The sequence below is a fragment of the Pomacea canaliculata genome, linkage group LG4, assembly GCF_003073045.1.
Source record: "Pomacea canaliculata isolate SZHN2017 linkage group LG4, ASM307304v1, whole genome shotgun sequence".
Taxonomy (NCBI): domain Eukaryota; kingdom Metazoa; phylum Mollusca; class Gastropoda; order Architaenioglossa; family Ampullariidae; genus Pomacea; species Pomacea canaliculata.
The window spans coordinates 27,405,454-27,423,294 of record NC_037593.1 but is presented as its reverse complement, the minus strand read 5'-3'; the positions used below and the strand labels follow the sequence as shown (position 1 = coordinate 27,423,294).

Sequence of the window (17,841 nt, the reverse complement as noted above, 5' to 3'; positions counted from 1 at the left end):
AAATAACAAAAGTATCCAGCAAAATAATTGAAGTTGTAAAGTGCATTTCTTCGTGTGGTTGCGGTTTAAAGGCAGACAAGTTCATTTATTTTCATTTACTTTCTTGTCATTTAAGCCGTGCATGATGGTGCTTTGATTAGCATTAATTAGGGTTGGGTTTTTTTGGGGGTGGGTGGGGTTTAGTTTTTTTAGCCCTATATATTTTGCGGGGTTTTCTGGGGTGGAGGGGGTATCTGCCTTTCGCTGCGATCGGGTTGGGCGAACCACGCATGACAAAGCACATTTTCTGGGTACTCGCTGGTTGAAATTCGGTGGGGAAAATAATTCCGAGACACCGAGTACACAAGCTTCTCGTGGATGACACCAACTGGGGCCGTGTGGCCGGCTCACTTGAAACTTGCCGTGATCTTGCAAGCTACTGTCGAGGGCGGGAAGTGGAACAATGTGCGAACTAAAGTTCTGTTTATATAAACTTCTGCTGGAGTTTTTGTATTATGGGTTTGTCAACAAGAGGTGAACTGGGGCGGTGCAGTAACCAGCCAACATGTTTCCCAGAGTAGACGATCTCTCCGGGCCCCTTGTAATTAAAATCGTAAACTATTTTCCCATAGGCTTACCATTCGATTATCAATATCTACATTTCATTCAGTAATCTACATCTACATCGATCACTGAGTTGTTTACGTGTGAGTGGTTATATAGTAAATGAGAAAGAATGACATTAAACTGATTAAAGGATCAAAGTTGTAATATATATACCCCGCTCCATGGGAAAAAAATTCCCCGAGTAAGGAATATTACGTCGATCTTTAAAACAAAAGGAAAAAGAAGAAGAAAAAATACAGTGACCAGGGCCGGGCCTTCTTCACATCCGCGGGTACACCAGAACCGCCATGCACGGACCATATCGGTACACTGCAAATCATTATTGAAAAGTCCATCGAATGGCAGTCGCCACTGTACATGACATTTGTGGATTTTGAGAAGGTGACTCTGTAGACAAGGAAACCATCTGAAAGCTGATGCAGCACTACGGATTTCCCCCAAAGTTCATTGCCATCATCCAGCAGCTGTATAATGACTCGACTCGCCAGGTGATCCACAATGGGAAGTTGATTGATTCCAGTGAGGCAAGGTTGTATGCTCTTTCTGGTCGTCATAGACTGGATCGTGAGAAGAACAACCTCTAACAGTATCACGTCGGGCGTTCAGTGGGCCTTCGCCAGGCAGCTTGAGGATTTATTAGTTATTAGTAGTATTATTAATGTTCTTTCAGTACACAGCCACAAACAAAAAGGTCTCCTCTAGACCCCAATCAGATGTTTCGCTATTCTTTTCATAGAAGCAGAGCAAACTTTTCGCACACCTGATTAGGAAAAGGCGGATTATGGCGAGGGAGGGGAAAATTGGTGTTTTACGCCGTGCCAGCAACTGAGGCTATATTACGGCAAGGCGGTCAGCCCTGTAAACAGATGCCACGTGCAGAGAAAGAACAGCGTGCCCGAGACGACAAATGAACTCAGGGCAGCCAACCTTCACTGTATTGGTGACAGGCGCTAACCGTTGCGCCATCGGACCGCTCTGAATTATGGCGACTCAGAGAGGTGCCAGGTGGGCTGGGATATTACATGTTACAAAAGTGTTAACAAAGTGTAAAGTGTAGCAAAACTATAGCTTGATCTAATACAGCAGGCTAATTTTAGAAGATAATTGTAGTATGATCCGTGAATGATGTTATAAATATAAAAATGGGTTTCCCAATCCTCTATGGCAGGGGTAAGGAAAGATAAAGAAGCAAACCCCCTGATTTCAGGGGGAAAGTGTCGCATCCCCTCCCCAACACCTCCACAGATCATCCACCACAATTGATAACAGCCCGAGAATCGAGAAATATAATTATTGCCTCTACGCTACGGGCTATGGCTGTAGTACAAAAACTAGTAAGCTCCAGGTGAGAGCGCACCCTGCCCAGGACGATCTCGAATCCTTGTTTAATTAATCTTACAGGAGGAAATACAAACTGTGGTCTTTGGTATCTATATTGGACATACACAAAATGGGTGCCCGTAGCGAAGGGGAGGCATTTTCCGGCCTTCCTCTCCTCGCTCTGTTCTTTAAAATTTGCTGAATCATCATGACAAGCAACTTTCAGCAAATCAAATGTGGCAATCCTGGCATGAAGTGTTTAGTTCTGCTTTCTTCGTCCTCTCAAACAAGGTCACCCACTATACCCTGGTGTCGACAGCTGCATGGTGCCCCAGTTTAGTCGCGTGGCTTTTCTATCACAGCGCACTTATATAAGATGCTGCATGCTTACACTTCCGACTGAAGGCCACCCGACCAAAGCTGCAGTGTAAGCTTCTGCACGATAAAACAGTTTCTTGTGCTGATAGTAAATTAAGAGTTAGACGATCTTTTGAACACTCTGTCGGAATCCAGCTGCGTCATGGCGTTTGCAGGTGAGGAAACTGCCTTTGATATGTTTGATAACTCGCGGTGATAGCAGCTGCAAAGGGTGTGCACGTAGGGTCAAAGGTGAGGGTAACAACAAAGCTGTTGCGCCGCTTTCTTTTTATTTATTTTTTGGTCACCCGCGTATTGCAGGTCGTCGAGTGCTGGTCGCTGGTGGAGCTGGGAATGTGGGCAGCGGTGCGGTTGTTGCGCTGCTAAAAGAAGGTGCAAAGGTAAGGTTATGTGTTTTGCGCTTTTTTTTTTTTGTTTGTTTGTTTGTTTTTGGGGGTTTCTTTGACCAAGACTAAATGGAGGGTCTGCTTCAGGAGAACCATGGATGTGTACAGGTGGATTGCTGTCTGTCTGCCTCTGCCAAGACCAACGCTTAGCCTATTGCAGACCTGGGCAAAGGCCGGCCCGCGGGCCCGCCTCCTGTCTCTGACCGGCCCGCCCGCCAGTATATATACTATATATACAGTACTGGGTAAAACTTTAACTATATATTAGTCCGGCCCTCTAAAACCATCCCAATTTTTCATGCGGCCCCTTGGCAAAATTAGTTGCCCACCCCTGGCCTATTGCAAAGTGATCCGCTGTTAGTCTCGGCGAACCTAAACAAAGATAATGCTTAAACCGGAAGCTTTAAATACCTCGTTTTAGGAATCTGAATAAACCGGAAGCTTTATACACAACTGCCTCGTTTAAGTAGTTAACTAGGAATCGTCTGTCACCAGTCCAGTAATACAAGTTCGTGGGAGAACGGTCCGTTCTTTGATTAATTCATGTCCCTTGACCGGTACTATATGTCGAACAATTATTCAGAACTGATTGCATTAGGTGGAGAGAGAGAAAAAACTTGTTAGATGCAGCAGCCAACATGGCTCACCATTCTCTTTGGGTGAACGGTTTTCTGAAACAATGGCAGCAGACAGCAGTGAGAATCGGTTGTCGAGGGTTCTGACCAGTGCATTTTTCTTATAAAAGGTCCATGTTTGCTGAGTCAGTTTTATAACATCTATTGTTATGTGTATATCTGTATCTGCTTGAGCACTAGACAAATACAGACCATTTGTCCATCCTAAAAACATTTTGCAGGAGTACTCCCATTATTTTGGAAGGTGGTATAATATAAATGAATATTGTTCATATGTTTTACTCTAGGATCATATCTTCATTTTAATGTTTATTTCACCTGTTATAGGATGTTTCAGTCATGGGACCCCAAAAATAAAATTCTCCTATTCAAATTTTGAACTTGAGCTTAGACTCTCCATGGGATACCAAAGAGGGAAATTTGTATAATTTTCTCTCTAGCAAAACAATTCATTTTATAATTATAGGATGTGTTCTATAGCTATACAGTGTATTCTGTAATTACAGAAATTATACAAATTTCCCTTTTGGCACCTGTACTTCTGTCTGTGTGAGAGAGACATGGCAGTTGTCAGTACCATGATGTTTATTCACTTTTATTGGTGTTTTCCTGATTGTGACATGGTTTATGTATGTTTTTATTATACTAGGTCCTTGTGGCATCCAGATCAGCAGCCAAGTTTGAAGAGCTTAAACAAAAAACACCTGACAATGTGAGGTCCAACCTGTCCCTCATACAGGTATGCTGTGATTGCTTTTGTATGACCTTTACATTGGATCCAGAATTCAGCCTGGTAAAACATGAGTCATTTGATTATTCCAGCTGTTTCTTTAGTGTTTTCTGTTTGGTATGAGGCACTAATTAACTCAGTTGCTTCATCACAAATATTTCTTTAAAAAGCTGTTGAAAAGATAATTTCATTGATTCAGGCAGATGTCTCCACGGAGGAGGGAACAAAGACCATCTTTGACAAGGCAACTAAAGATGGCAGGATTCAACATGTGGTTGCCAGTATTGGTGGCTTTTGGATGGTAAGGACATTTCATTAGCTACTTTTTCTCTATTCTCAAAATGTCTTTTTATCAAAAACTGTTAAGTCATTTGTCCTCAACTATCCCTAAATTGTCCAGTTACCTTTAGTAGCTGTTCAGTTTACTGCTAAAATCTCAACACTTCTGTTCATTCTGGTAAATGAGCAATGGTACATTGCCCAAGAAATATTGGGAAATGTGGGACTTAATAGGTGAGACTGGCCTGGCACATACAGAGGTTTGAAAGGATTTAAATCATCCAGCTGCCTTTTTGACTGTCTAGCAGTCTCCAACAGGAGTGGATTAATTTGAGTACTTTTCATTCTGGTGAACTGAAGGTAAGACAATAGCCTTCCCTATACCTTTCAGTTTGAAGCAGAACATCTTCCATGACATTTCCATGGAAGTACTAACCAACAAAATGCCAAAATCATTAGGTGGAAACCTTGCAAGGAAAGGTTGAATAGCAACCTTGATTGAATAGCATAACTCTTTCTATACAGTTTGCACCTGCAAATGTGAATGGCTTCATAGCTACAGCTCAATTGCGTCAACACTCATATTGAATAAGTTCATAAAGTTTGTTCCCACAGCAATGATAAATACATTTTTTGTTGGTGGCAGAAAGGGAGATTAGAAGATCAGACACTGGAAGAGTTCAATGACCGAATTAAGGAAGCAGTTACTGGACACTTTCTGCTCTTTCGTATCTTTGCGCCATATCTGGAGAAACGTGAAGGTTGGTCGGTCATATACCTTTATATATATATAAATTGTAATGAAATCAGCCAGTTGTTAGATAACAGTTAAAGAATATATGGTGCCCTCTAGCGATCACGTGTACTTAAGCACAATACACTTTGTTGACAGGAAGCACATACACCATTCTTACAGGGAATGCTGGATTGAAGTACATTCATCCCAACACATCACTGCTGTGTGTGGGATCTGGGGCTGTCAATGGGCTGTCTGTTGCAGCTTTAGCAGAAAATAAAGATCGTCAACTGACAGTCAACGACTTTCGGATTCACTGCCTTGTTCATCCTAAGGTCACTCTTTTTACCTTTAAAACACAGTAAATTTTGACTGGTATATTTTGCATACCCATCTTAAATAAAAATTTTGAGATCCAAATACCAACCATATACAATTAATATACTGTCATATGGTGGAAAACTGACAGGAATGCTAGCTGCCAGAATACAGGAAGAATGCATAGGAATGAAAATTACTATATTTTTCTTTAACAAAGCTCTAACATAACTAGCAATAATGACATTTGTAAAATGAAAAAGCTCAAAGTTGAAAAAAAAAGAAGAAAACAAATCAATAACAGGAAGAAAAAAACCCAGTAACTTCCAAATCATAAGAAACGATAGAATTCACAGCAGTTCTCCTGGGCTTGAAGTTATGCATTAGGCAAATCAAACTGAAAGTCTTTAATTTTCTTCAGAAATAAACAACAGATGATATTCCTCTACTTCAGAGTGAGTATGCTGTCAACTTCTAATGTGGCAACATCTAGAAGACCAACCTGAATGGTTTGTGTTTTTGCAGATATTGGTAGATATAGGCGATATAAACCTAACTTGTAAATTTCAGCTTGCAAAACCTATCCATTAATTATCCGAAAGCAAACTATGCAATTCGCACCTGCGATCAATGAGCACCACTAATGGTGTACTACATCATGCCAGTGTACCATTCCCAAAGTTGCCAGCAGTCAACACCAAAGAGAGAGAGAGAATGAGCGACCGTTTGGACTACTTGGACGTTAAAAGAAATGCAGACTGTCAGCGTCGGAATGATTTGAACTGTTGCTCATTCTCTCTCTCTGCTTGGTGTTGACTGCAGGCCACCTTATTAATGGTGTACCAACGTGATGTAGTACCCTGTTGTCAGCGCTTATTGATCACAGGTGCGAATCATACCAGATAATTAACAAATGGGTTTTGAAGGCTGAAATTTACAGGTTAGTTTTATATTGCCTATTTCTGCTGATAGGTGAAAAAAATGCAAACTGTACAGGTTGGTCTTTCATCTTCATTGAGATGTAAAAATGTATGTCCATTCTTTCAGCCCGATGATCCTAAGACAAGTGATGACTACAACCTGGGTAATGATTTGGTTGGCTCTGCAATTGCTGCTGTGGTGAAGGCTGGAGTACGTGGCCAGGTAGATGTCTACAACAGAAAAGATGTTAAGGCTCTTATCAAATAAGATAAGATTTTATTACTCTGAGAGGGCAATTAGAAGTAGTTCTGGAAATATAACAACATTGATAAAATGGGTATAGGGTAATTGTGACCAGTTCAAGGTCATGAGCACACATTCTTTCTTGAAGAATCAACTTATTTCTGTACTTTTGTTGATGTAGAAACAGATGCCTCCACCACATGCCTTATCAGTTTGTGGCAGATCTATCTGATAAACTATCCCCAGTATTTTTTTTTAAGACTAATGCTGTTCTTATCTTCACTGTAGTAACTCTTTATGATAATATGTCCATTACTAATCTTTACTGCAACAGGGCTAGGTTATTCTCTAAAATAACAAACATCAAGTGTTTTCAGTTTTCTGTATTTTCTCAAGAATAAAGGAAATAAAACTTACTTTGATGATTTAATATTTTCACATTTCTGTGCGCTAAGTAATATAGTAATGACAAAGATTTGAATGCTTGTAGGAAAACTATCTTAAAAGAATAGCTCACACAGGAAAAACAATAATTAAGGTAGTGCAAAAGGCAGTCTCACACACAAACACACTACGCTTTATTATTTATATATAAAACATAGGAGTAGTCACATAGTCTAGTAATAAGCTCCTATCGATATAACAAGTAAGAACTTTGTCCAAATACAAAAAAATTGTAACTGTCTCTTGTAGTACACAAAGCTGTGTTACCATTTCCTATCATACACCCAAATGATCGCTGGCATTCACAGTTTGCTGTGTACATATAAGTTTCATAATAGTTGTATGCAAACACGTGATCCAACAAGTACACAGTACCTTTTTTTCCTCCAACTATGTTTTCTTATGACCGATCCCAACGCTCCATGTTCAAAGCATCGTCTGTTTCCAAGAAGTCATCATAATCATCAAAGTCTCCCTCACCATAGTCTGTCAAAAAAAAAAAAATTACACAGTTATAAAGGGCAGTCATCCTAGAAGGCTGCATGTCATGTAGAAGTACCTCCAACTGCAAGATTTGCTGCTTGTTACGAAGAGTTGACTTAAAAACAGAAGTATTTAAGAAGTTGTCTTAACTCATTATCTTGCCAACCCTTAGTTATCATCATGTACCCTCTTTTATGTTCCACCCTCACCTCTCATCCAAAGTTTGTGTTGTTGGTGAGATAAAAAAGATATACTTGTGTTCCAAAGCTTTGCAAGTGATCTTAAAATAAAGCCCAAGCAGGAAACAAAATACACCGAAAAAAGATTTGTCATATTACCAGTGGTGGCACTGTTATTGCTTTTATGATGTGTTAGTGTGAATTCAGCACTGTCAAACAAGTAAACTCTAGATCAACAACACATGTTCATTGCAAGCAACCTACCAAATTCAGGCCTGTCCTGCAGCTCTTCATCCACCTCAGGAAGCCATATTACTTCACTTGGATGTAGACGATCATTGGACAGATTTATCGTCTGAATGGTTAACCAAGCGGCTAGTTGGATGTTGTCCAGCTCAATGCTTGTGCCTAAAAATACCATTTTTGGTTGTAAAATTTCTTTCTAAAGTACATACCAGATAATATGGCTGTGGAGATCACACAACTAGCTACCTTTAATTCCAGCTGTCCATTCCCAATTGATCAAAAATTACCAATAAACAGGAGGCACACCAACCTAACCAACTCATCACACATCCTAACCCCTCTAGCTACTGAATTCATCCCTCCAGTTTTTTGCTGGAACTGTGAAGAGACATTGGAGAAGTGGGAGCAAACTAGTGGTCATATCTGGTAAACACTCGAAAAAAAATTTTACTACCAAAGAGGTCCACCAGCACTCAAGAAAACAAAACAGAACAAAACAAAACAAAAAAAAAAACAAAACAAAACAAGAAACTTCTGCCAGAATAAAGGTCACACCAGACTCTTTAGAAACATAATTGGGAAGTGTTTGGAATGTCATACCCAGGTGGATGAAGTGCTGTATTGGTTCCATCGGTATAAATGAATATGCAAACATACACACCCATTTTCAAAAGCATACATTTACAGCCAGTGACCTGTAGCACACAGTTCTAAACATGTCAATCACAACCTGGCAACCCACAAAAGAACATGTCCACAGGCAGGTATATGCATGGGTGTGAGTATTATAGATACTCCAAACAACTTGCCTCCAACATATAGCTCTACGCATTGTCGATCACAATCTGCCAAATGAGCTAGCCCTCTGGCTGACACTTGCAAGTTGCCACTGAGGTCCATGTAAGTCAGCTTTAATAAATGCTCAAGAGCAAAAGCAACACCTGTGAACATAAAATGTGTTGTTGGAATATATAAATATATTAGAAGCAACAGCACAACAAAAAAAAATACTTGCAGCAATAATACTACCATCACTACAAGAAACAGTAAGAAAGGGAACACAGTTTGCAATAAATAATTATAGTTGAGAAGATAATGAATATAAAAGTAATGAGGGTAGACAAAATGATGAAAATCAAAAGAAGCATACTTCTCAATAATACTAATAATGTGTTCTTAGTAAATAAATGTGCACACATGTATACATACAAAGATATATTCACAGTGCTAGATTTAAATCCTTGGTTATCATCTTTATAGTGATAAAAAGGACACAAATTCTATAACCATGCTACAGTCATCATGATCTACATGTAATCTTTGTTGTGAAACCATGAAGCTAACCTTTATCTGTTATTCCAGTGCAAGCCCGCACAACCAGTTTTTCTAGTTTACCCTTTAAAGCCAACTTGTAGAGAGTCTGGTCCGTAATCTTTAAAAAAAAAAAAAGAGCTAGTTTAATTAAAATGATAGGATCAAGCTTAGCTCACAGAACAAGTATTCGCTCATGGCAGAACAAAGTATGATAGACTTGCTCTAGCACAAAGATGGGAACAGTATTGAGGTTGTATTTTTGTCTCCCACCTCCACCCTTAACATCCTGCCCATCAGATCAGCAACATAGGCTAATCTGACTGTAAAATTACTTTTAAATTAATGTGTGTAAAACCCCACCTATCACATCAGCAGCACATATTAAAGGCCGTGTCAAATTATTTTCATCAATTAATGTGTGTAGAAAGCAGTACGAATTCACTTCACCTTCCTTTGCTGTTAACAGCAGATCTAAAGTTTACTGAATGTGTGTGTCACAGTGACAGTCCTTTCCCTCAATAAGCTCAACAATACTGTACTTACATATTCTCTACAAATGCCTGAATACACAATGCCTATTTCTTGTATAAAAAAAAAAAAAGACCTTTAACATGAGTAACATGAGCAGAATCTTTCCTCTCAAAAACAAAAATAAAAAACAGGATGCTGAATGCTCTGTATTCAGATTTTTATTTATGCTGTTGTTTTCATGACATTCTGTTCCTTATAACTGAATGCAAAAATGCACGCACTTATTATATGTAATAAGTCTTGAAAGCTTGGCCTTACCTTGTCATGATATCCAATATCCAGGATAGTCAGATGCTCAAGATCGGCCAAGTGTTCAGTGCTTGTATCATCAATATCACGACGACTTCCACTAATATTCAAGTTTCTTTGGAAAAAAATCCATTTAAATTACTATAATCAAAACTTTCAGCTCATTTTTCCAGCGTTTAAAAGAAATCACATGTATAATGACATTCCAATATAAAATGGCAGCTTGGATACAGATCTCAAATGATAAAAAAAAGAAATATTTCCATTTCACTTACTTTAGTTTTGGACATCCTTTAATTATGGCCATTAATGCCACATTTGTCAAAAGGTCATTGAAGTCCATTTGTAGCTCTTCCTGTGGGAACAGAGGAATTCTTGGCCATGATGCTCACATCATCTCAGAAAGAGAACGCAAGCATTTTTACCAGCAGAAAAAAAAACAGTATAATTTATTAAATAGTATGTCCTTATCTGTACTTGAGCATATGATAGAGATCATTTTGGCAAATGATAAACAGGACATAAAATACAAAAAATCGGCTATAAAAACTGAAAACATCTAGAAAGATATTTGCAGGAAGATTTGTGAACTTGTCTAGAGATTTCTCTCACAGAAATAAAAGGCAAACAGACAGCTGGACTCACGAGCAGTTAGCATAATCTTATGTAACAGTGAAATGTAGCATATGCTCAAGATGACCACTCAAGAAGCCACACTGGCAAAATTAAATGTAAGCAGTTCCATTGCCACTGTTTGTCTGCAGAGTCCTTTGTTCTTTCTGTGTATCAAACTAATGGTAGAGCACAGCTGACATGGTTTCAAAGCAGAGAGATGTCACATTATACTAGGAGTATCTTGTAGTTAGTATGTACAAAATGAAGAAATTTGACAGAAAAAAAGTCCAGGACGATGATGAAGACCACAACAAAAGGTTCAGGTCAGACCATAGATACTAAAAGTAAATTTAACTCATTATACAAAAGGCAGAGAGCTAGCTTCCTTGTCAGTAAGTCAAAGGGTCATCACTCACCTCACACATGATAAATCATCCTACAAATATGCAAAAATCCTTCAAATATGCTTACCAGATTGTGTAAATTTCCTAAGTCTTCCCATACAGTCTCTGTAACTGAATTTAAAACACCTTCATCAAAGGCTCACCATTCAACTCTCAACATCATTAAAGCATCGAAAATCTATTTCACCACAGCTACTAGGATCTATATAATGTGACAAATGAACTCACTTTTAGGAAACCTCCCTCCAACTTGTAAAACACGAAGACTGGGCATTCCCTATAACAACAACAACAAAAGAGTGGAATGTTGTGCGTTGATGGCATTCTTATGGTAGGAGAGTGTGTGTAGAAACAGCAAAAGTGAAAATGAATTCATAATTCAACATTTTTGTTGATGACACATTATACTGTCTTATGAACTGTTACGATGTTTATACAAACTAGTACAATGTGCAATGATGGTCTGCATTTGAAAAGCAAGAAAACAAAGTTTCAGTGTACATGGGGCAACATAATCCTTAACAAAGGGAGAGAAAATCTGGCTCATGATCATGATGAATATTTAAAAAAAAAAGATGTCTTTGGCTTCCTTAGCATTAATCGAGGTTCATCATTTTTACATAAAATTTTGATCCAAGTAACATGCCTAGGGTTAATCCCATCAAAGAGGTTAAAAATCATGACCAATAAACACAAACAGAGCATACATTTGCTACAGCTGAAATGGCTTCGTTGCTCAGCTGCACGCATGACTGAATCTGCAGCACCTCAATTTTGGGACACAGACGGCTGAGCTCCACAACTCCATAGTCTGTCAGCTGTTCAAATTATGCAAATTCCTAGATATTTAAAGCTGTAGAGAGCAATGTAATGCAAAAGAAAAATCTTCAAGCATGAGCAAATCTCAACAAGCTTAAGCCTAAAACAAGCTAAAATGATAGACCTCTTAATCTTTACAAGCGAAGAAGAAATGGGATAAAACTACAGTGATATGAATTGTGCAAATGTGTATTGTAAATACTGAAACACATCCCTGCCTACACAGAATATTTTAAAATTCTTCTGTTACATACTTAGATGATGATTAATGAAATACACACATGGAGACAGTCGTTAAGTACCACCACTTGAAGGTTATTCCCAACCATGTGGAAACACTGTTAAAAGTATAAACAAAGTATTATTATTGCAAGCTGCCAAAGCATATTTCATGGAGCTAGCAATGTCGCAATAGTGATCCAGTAATGCACAGAAACAAAGCCTCAAGACTTCAATGGAACACAAAACTTAACAGAGTTCACAACGCCATATTAGGTGAAAACAGATCTATAGAACCAAAACCTTGAATACTTTTCTTTAATTATTTTTAAAAATGGTAATGGCAAACTTTTGGTTGTTGGAGAATAAGGTGTGTCTCTTGTCAGTTTTGTTTGAGAGGGTGGTGCATTCCCCCCAACTCTTGTTGACGTCTTTCCACACCCTCTATGCAGTCAGGTACCCCTTTAGCATCTAGGTGAAGTGGAGGACATACGCTGCACCAAACTGGTATCTAACCTGTTAGCGTCAACCCTCTGGCCAGTTCTCTAACCACTCAGATATCTGATCTCCCTCATCAAAGTCAATAAGAAGGGGGAAAAAAACCTGTTCCTTACCTTCCCTGTAATGCCAAGGTGTCCTGCAATGTCAAAGTGTTCCAGCAGCTTGCAGTTGTGAAATAAATACCACAATCTGTCACATTTTGTTGTGAAATAAATACCACAATCTGTTACATTTTGTTCAGAATTTTGCAGATTTAGTTGCAACATATGGTAAACATCATAACTTTTTAATTACTGCTCAAGCCAACTGAACATCTGGGAAACTGACTTCTTTTCCCAGTTCTTCTTTTCTAACAAATCTGAACTATATTTAATACTTTCGTTAACCTGATCATCATTCTTAATTTTTTCTACCGCGCATTGAGAAAAGAATACATATGAATATGTGTATTATTTTGAGAATTTAATTTGTTGAGTAGCAGTGAGAGCATAGTGTGGCTTTTCATAAAGCCAGTAAAGACTGATCCTACTCGTTCTACCTAAAAAAGAAGGAAAAAGGCACCAACTGTTTTTGTTAACAAAAACAAACAAACAAACCCAAACACTTAAGCCAATCCTTACCCTTTTTCTGAAAGACGGTTGCATTCCCGAAGCCTAATCACCTGTAAAGATACATCTGTATTTACATCTTGATACTTTGCAATAAATGTCACTTGGGGATGTAGCATATCCTGATCATTAAGCAACACAGCAAATGCAATGACTCCGTCATACTGGAGGTGTCTTTGGTTTCTGCTTATAGGTAAAATTAAACATTCCATAGCACAGTGACTGTAGGGCCAGGAATCTACTGTTTACAGTCTACAGCACAGAGAAAAAAGAACCCAACCCTTTCCTTCTGCTTTCATTTTCCTGATAAATCAGGTAACCATATGGTAAGTAGGCAGGAGGAGTTTTCCAGTCACATGCCCAGACCAAGAGAAAAAAATCAAGGAATGATACAGCTACAGCATCAACAAACCTTCTCTACAAACAGCAGATATGAAACCTTCCCTCATTCTTTGCACTACATAATAAATAAATGTTCAGGTGTGCAGAATATAAAGAATGTATTCTGCTTTTGACTGCAGCAGCTGCTTCCATAGGACTAAATATATAGTTCTTTTTATTCAATGTATGGCTACACACAACATGTACAAATTTTTCAAAATAACCGCAAGTCCAGCTGTTGGTTAGCAGCAAACACTTATGCCTTTTTTGGTATTTCAGAATATCATATCAGGACTGATTTATGTTTCCTTCCTCATTAGACAAAAAAGGACAAGAATTTCACTAACTTTGAGATGTGGCACTTTAGAGGAAAATCTCTGCATGGCTTTATTGGAAACTCGCAAACGAGATATGTTCAAATCTTTCAATGCCGAGCAATGTTGACCTGTTACAAAAACAAAACAAAAACTAATGGCATGCATATTCTGCCTTCAATAATGACTGAAAATATAACTTATTACCTGGTTTAAACTATGCTTCTCAAAGAAAGAAAGAAAACATCCAGTTAATGACTTGAATCTACACAAGTTTAAATCCCTGATAAACACATCTGAGGAGCTGACTAAAATACTAGGTTAAGGAACTGATTTCATTGCTTGATCCTTCGTGCTTGCAATTTTAGCATTATATCTTGCAATAGGCTCACAACTGATTCACTCTATAGAGCTCTTGTCATAGTGGTTAGTAACAATGAGAAAGGAAGTTAAAATTTGGCCATTCTCACCAATCACATCCAATGCACTGTCAGTTAAGAGACTAGAGCTTGAAGAAATATCAAGTGTGCATAGATCTCCACATCGTGCCAGCAAAGACTTCAGGATTTTGTCTGTCATAGCTGAAGAAAAAGCAAAACCAAAAGTAAATGTCACAACTTGGAACAGTTTAGACATTTTATTATTAAATTATTAAGGTAAGCTACCCAGTCAAATGAGTCCTAGAGTATTCAAAATATTTTATGCTACAAATAGGCAGCCCTGGAGGAGACCAAATTCTGGCTAAATCAAATTAAGAATCTTAATTAATTTGATTGTCTGAAAAAATGACACAAAATATGAAAATATAACAAACTGTACCTTTTTATTATTTGCAATGACTTACGAGACTGAAAGCTAAAAATTCCAAAAGAGTTGAAATAAGTCTTTGTTCGCCAAAACTGCAAAGCCAAATCTTGAAATCTTTTACACACTGGAATAGAAAAAAACAAAAACAAAAAAACAGCAATACTTTAATAGAGGTGGAACTATATAAAGACTTAAAGATTATGACTTGTCTGATCTGAAACAAATATATAGTGGGAAAAGAATCATCTTCTTTCACAATGTGCAAATCTGGCAAACCTTCTAACTCATATCAAAATCAGATTTCACAATGAAATATTATTTGTTGAAAGAAAAACCTGTTTATTTTCAAAAAGGACCAACATAGCAATAATAACCCACTGTCGATAAAAAGTTTAAAAAAAAATACTCAGTAGATCAGTAAGAACTGTCACGAATTAAACAGTTCAGACTCAACGTCCAATTATTATTTTACCTCGTTCCAAACGGATGACTTCCCTTACACTGAGGTAAGAAAATATCTTTTTCCACAATTCATCCAGTAACATGTCTGTGTAGCAGCTTTCATGCTCTCTTATTTGGTCTGTAGACTGTGTACTAGGATTCTGTGCAAACGAAAACATGGGAAAAATATAAGGTGGAATATATCTTCTGTAGATGAGAGTATGCATGCAAGAAAATCCCAATTCCAATGTTTCATATCACTGTACATTTATATGACAAACAGCACTTGAGATAATAGATTTTCTCTGACTCACACTTTTAGAAGACATTCATTTTCTTAGACTTGTCTCACCTCACAAAGATCTCCAACATTCCTAGTGAAGAATGAATTGGCTTTCTTCTGTTTTCGATCCGATGAATAATTCACTCGCAGTATTCTGTGACAGTAAACAATAGTTGAAGATTTTGGGATAATGTATAGTTCATTCTTCTACATATCATTAACAAATGCAAAATTTTTTGTAGTTTGTGTTCTGTTTGCTACTGACCAGATAGGGTGAGCAAGAATACCACAAGGCCCTGCCTCTGATGGGGGCCCCTGCTCTAACAAGTGCACCGTTGGGATGAAACAATCCGTAATTTTTTATTGGCCTGCTAAGTATGCTGCTAAGTAACATATTCTTAAGTTTAAAGACCAAACTTTCACCATCCAGCAGGAAAGAGATTTCTGACCCAGTGGAGGGAGGTGAGGGTACTTGTCAGGTCAGATGGAAGCAATTAGTGAAGCATGACTATGACACCCAGCACTGCCTGCATTATTCCTCACCTCTTTGGACTGAATCATTTTTTCCTGTCCTGAGGTGGAAGTTCAGCCTTTAAGTATTACCAGAGCAAGATATAAAGTGAATTATTTTTATTTATATAACTCACACTAAAGTAATACTTTGTAAAAGAAATTCACTTACAATTTCGATTATGAAAGGATATGGGATATTAATGAAACAGGAGAAAAAGAAGGACTGTTTACTGTTCATTTCTCACCTGTCATGCAACAACAGCTCACTGTGGTCTGCTTCTAAACATGTAGAGGCACCTTCTACACTGTCAAACTCGACAAATCCAATCCTTCAACAATACCAGCAAATAACACAAAAAATGAAATTTATATCAACTACTTTAAGCATATGGAAAGATAATTTATAAATACTAGCATATTTATCACCATGATTTAGTGATTACAATAAAGCATCTATTAACATTACAGCTGTTTATTATTTTCACCTATAACACTATTTTATAATGCTGATGGCTAATGCAAATACAAGAATTGATTTTATTCTGCATGCTAATCCTATTTAACGTAATTACCCTTTGGATTTCCTCTTGATATGATCATGAACTATATGCACGTAGGAAACTTTCCCAAACTTTGAGAAAAAGTCTTTCACATCTTTCCACGTTTCCTGAAAAAAAAAAGTTTGAATCTGTACACGCACGCATGCTTGGCTGATTTATTTGTGAAAATAAGCATGTGGTTATTGCTGAATCTTAATCAGTGGGGCATTTAGTACAAGTGCTGTGTTGGGCTTAAATCGTTGTTATTCACACGTAAAATATAGTTACTCTGTAACCAATATTTCCAACAAAAAGAGTGCGACTGTTGCGATCTTCCTCAGACGATGTCTGCCTCCCTGGTATCACTGAATCGCTCATCATACGATCGATTTCTTCAGCGCTGGATCCATCAACAGCCATAAACTCGCTACTGTCTAGCTTTTCTAATTGCTGATTGAGAGTTCTATCAGGTTCTAACATACATAGCTGGTCCATATTTTCTATTTCTCGTAAAATTATAATGCTTGTGTATCGACAGTTAGCTGTTTTACAGTCGCTGGACACAAACGAGCATAACCCACGGACTAACGGTCTAAATTAATTCGTGAAGAAATAAAGTGAGGATAAGAGATATATGAGAGGCGTAGGTAACTCCCCATGACAATTTTCAGACATTCTAGTAGTTTCCCTTGGATCTTTGACATATGAACGTAAATACCCGTTCATGGTTTCAAGGAAAGATATTTTTACAAAGCTAGAATTGTGATATATGTACAAGATATCAGTGTATGTCAGGATAAAAGAGGCGGATGTTGTTTTTTTTTTTATTTTTTACTTTCTCTCCCCACCTCTTTCCTCTCGTATGCACACATGCACGAACACTGAACCGTGTCGGGTGAGTGCATGCATGGTTGGTCAGGAGGTGAGGGTCACGAGACGGTAACCATGCAACGCAATGTAGAGAGTCTGTCCTGCAAAGGCAATAATAATTAAGGTCATTGTGGAAGCTTCCCTGTAAGCACCCCTGTGTTGGTTGAGTCACGCAGTGCATGCTTGGTTTTTTTTTTCTCTCATATCTCAGATAAGGACAGGCACGTGCTCTATAAATAACAGACAAGAGAATATAGGATATAGGGGAAAATAGTCATTGCTTTAGTTACACAAACGATCGATCGACTGATAACCTCGATACCGAGCTCTAATAAAAATTACTCCCAGTCGAGTGTGAGGTTTAGTAAATGCCAACCCTGCTATTTTAAGTCTTCCTTGTTCAGAAAAAAAAAAAAAAAAAAAACTGCTGGGAAAGCCATGAAAGCACGGAAGGACATTAAAAAGTTATTGGGGTACATCGAGATTGGCACCCTTTTTTTTGGGGGGGGGGTAGAGGAGGGAAAACGAC

General features: G+C 38.0%; 2 protein-coding genes across 2 annotated transcripts; one reads left to right on the top strand and one right to left on the bottom strand.

Annotated features, from left to right (window-relative positions):
- The first annotated feature begins 2,205 nt into the window (after positions 1 to 2,205).
- On the top strand, positions 2,206 to 6,982 carry LOC112561175 (17-beta-hydroxysteroid dehydrogenase 14-like). The gene is made up of 7 exons (XM_025233487.1): positions 2,206 to 2,459; positions 2,605 to 2,684; positions 3,975 to 4,064; positions 4,255 to 4,356; positions 4,981 to 5,095; positions 5,227 to 5,405; positions 6,436 to 6,982. Exons 1-7 carry the CDS (start codon positions 2,447 to 2,449, stop codon positions 6,574 to 6,576), a joined length of 720 nt encoding a protein of 239 aa, XP_025089272.1. The 5' UTR covers positions 2,206 to 2,446; the 3' UTR covers positions 6,577 to 6,982.
- On the bottom strand, positions 5,433 to 17,122 carry LOC112561157 (F-box/LRR-repeat protein 2-like). The gene is made up of 21 exons (XM_025233455.1): positions 16,731 to 17,122; positions 16,476 to 16,570; positions 16,149 to 16,232; positions 15,460 to 15,544; positions 15,139 to 15,268; positions 14,704 to 14,790; positions 14,330 to 14,440; positions 13,893 to 13,990; positions 13,177 to 13,217; positions 12,670 to 12,745; positions 12,118 to 12,174; positions 11,725 to 11,835; positions 11,246 to 11,294; positions 11,085 to 11,128; positions 10,274 to 10,353; positions 10,008 to 10,113; positions 9,249 to 9,336; positions 8,714 to 8,845; positions 7,923 to 8,066; positions 7,372 to 7,482; positions 5,433 to 6,539 (listed from the first exon to the last, which is right to left on the bottom strand). The coding sequence occupies exons 1-20, from the start codon at positions 16,935 to 16,937 to the stop codon at positions 7,397 to 7,399; spliced, it is 1,911 nt and encodes a 636-aa protein (XP_025089240.1). The 5' UTR covers positions 16,938 to 17,122; the 3' UTR covers positions 5,433 to 6,539; positions 7,372 to 7,396.
- Positions 17,123 to 17,841: the final 719 nt, after the last annotated feature.

Coding starts and splice junctions, on each gene's coding strand:
- LOC112561175 (XM_025233487.1), top strand. Junction 2,685..3,974: donor TGCTAAAAGAAGGTGCAAAG/GTAAGGTTATGT, acceptor TTATTATACTAG/GTCCTTGTGGCATCCAGATC. Junction 4,065..4,254: donor CCAACCTGTCCCTCATACAG/GTATGCTGTGAT, acceptor TCATTGATTCAG/GCAGATGTCTCCACGGAGGA.
- LOC112561157 (XM_025233455.1), bottom strand. CDS start 16,937: ATGGACCAGCTATGTATGTTAGAACCTGATAGAACTCTCAATCAGCAA. Junction 13,218..13,892: donor CTAAAGTGCCACATCTCAAA/GTTAGTGAAATT, acceptor GTATCTTTACAG/GTGATTAGGCTTCGGGAATG. Junction 11,129..11,245: donor TGGAGGGAGGTTTCCTAAAA/GTGAGTTCATTT, acceptor TTTTAAATTCAG/TTACAGAGACTGTATGGGAA.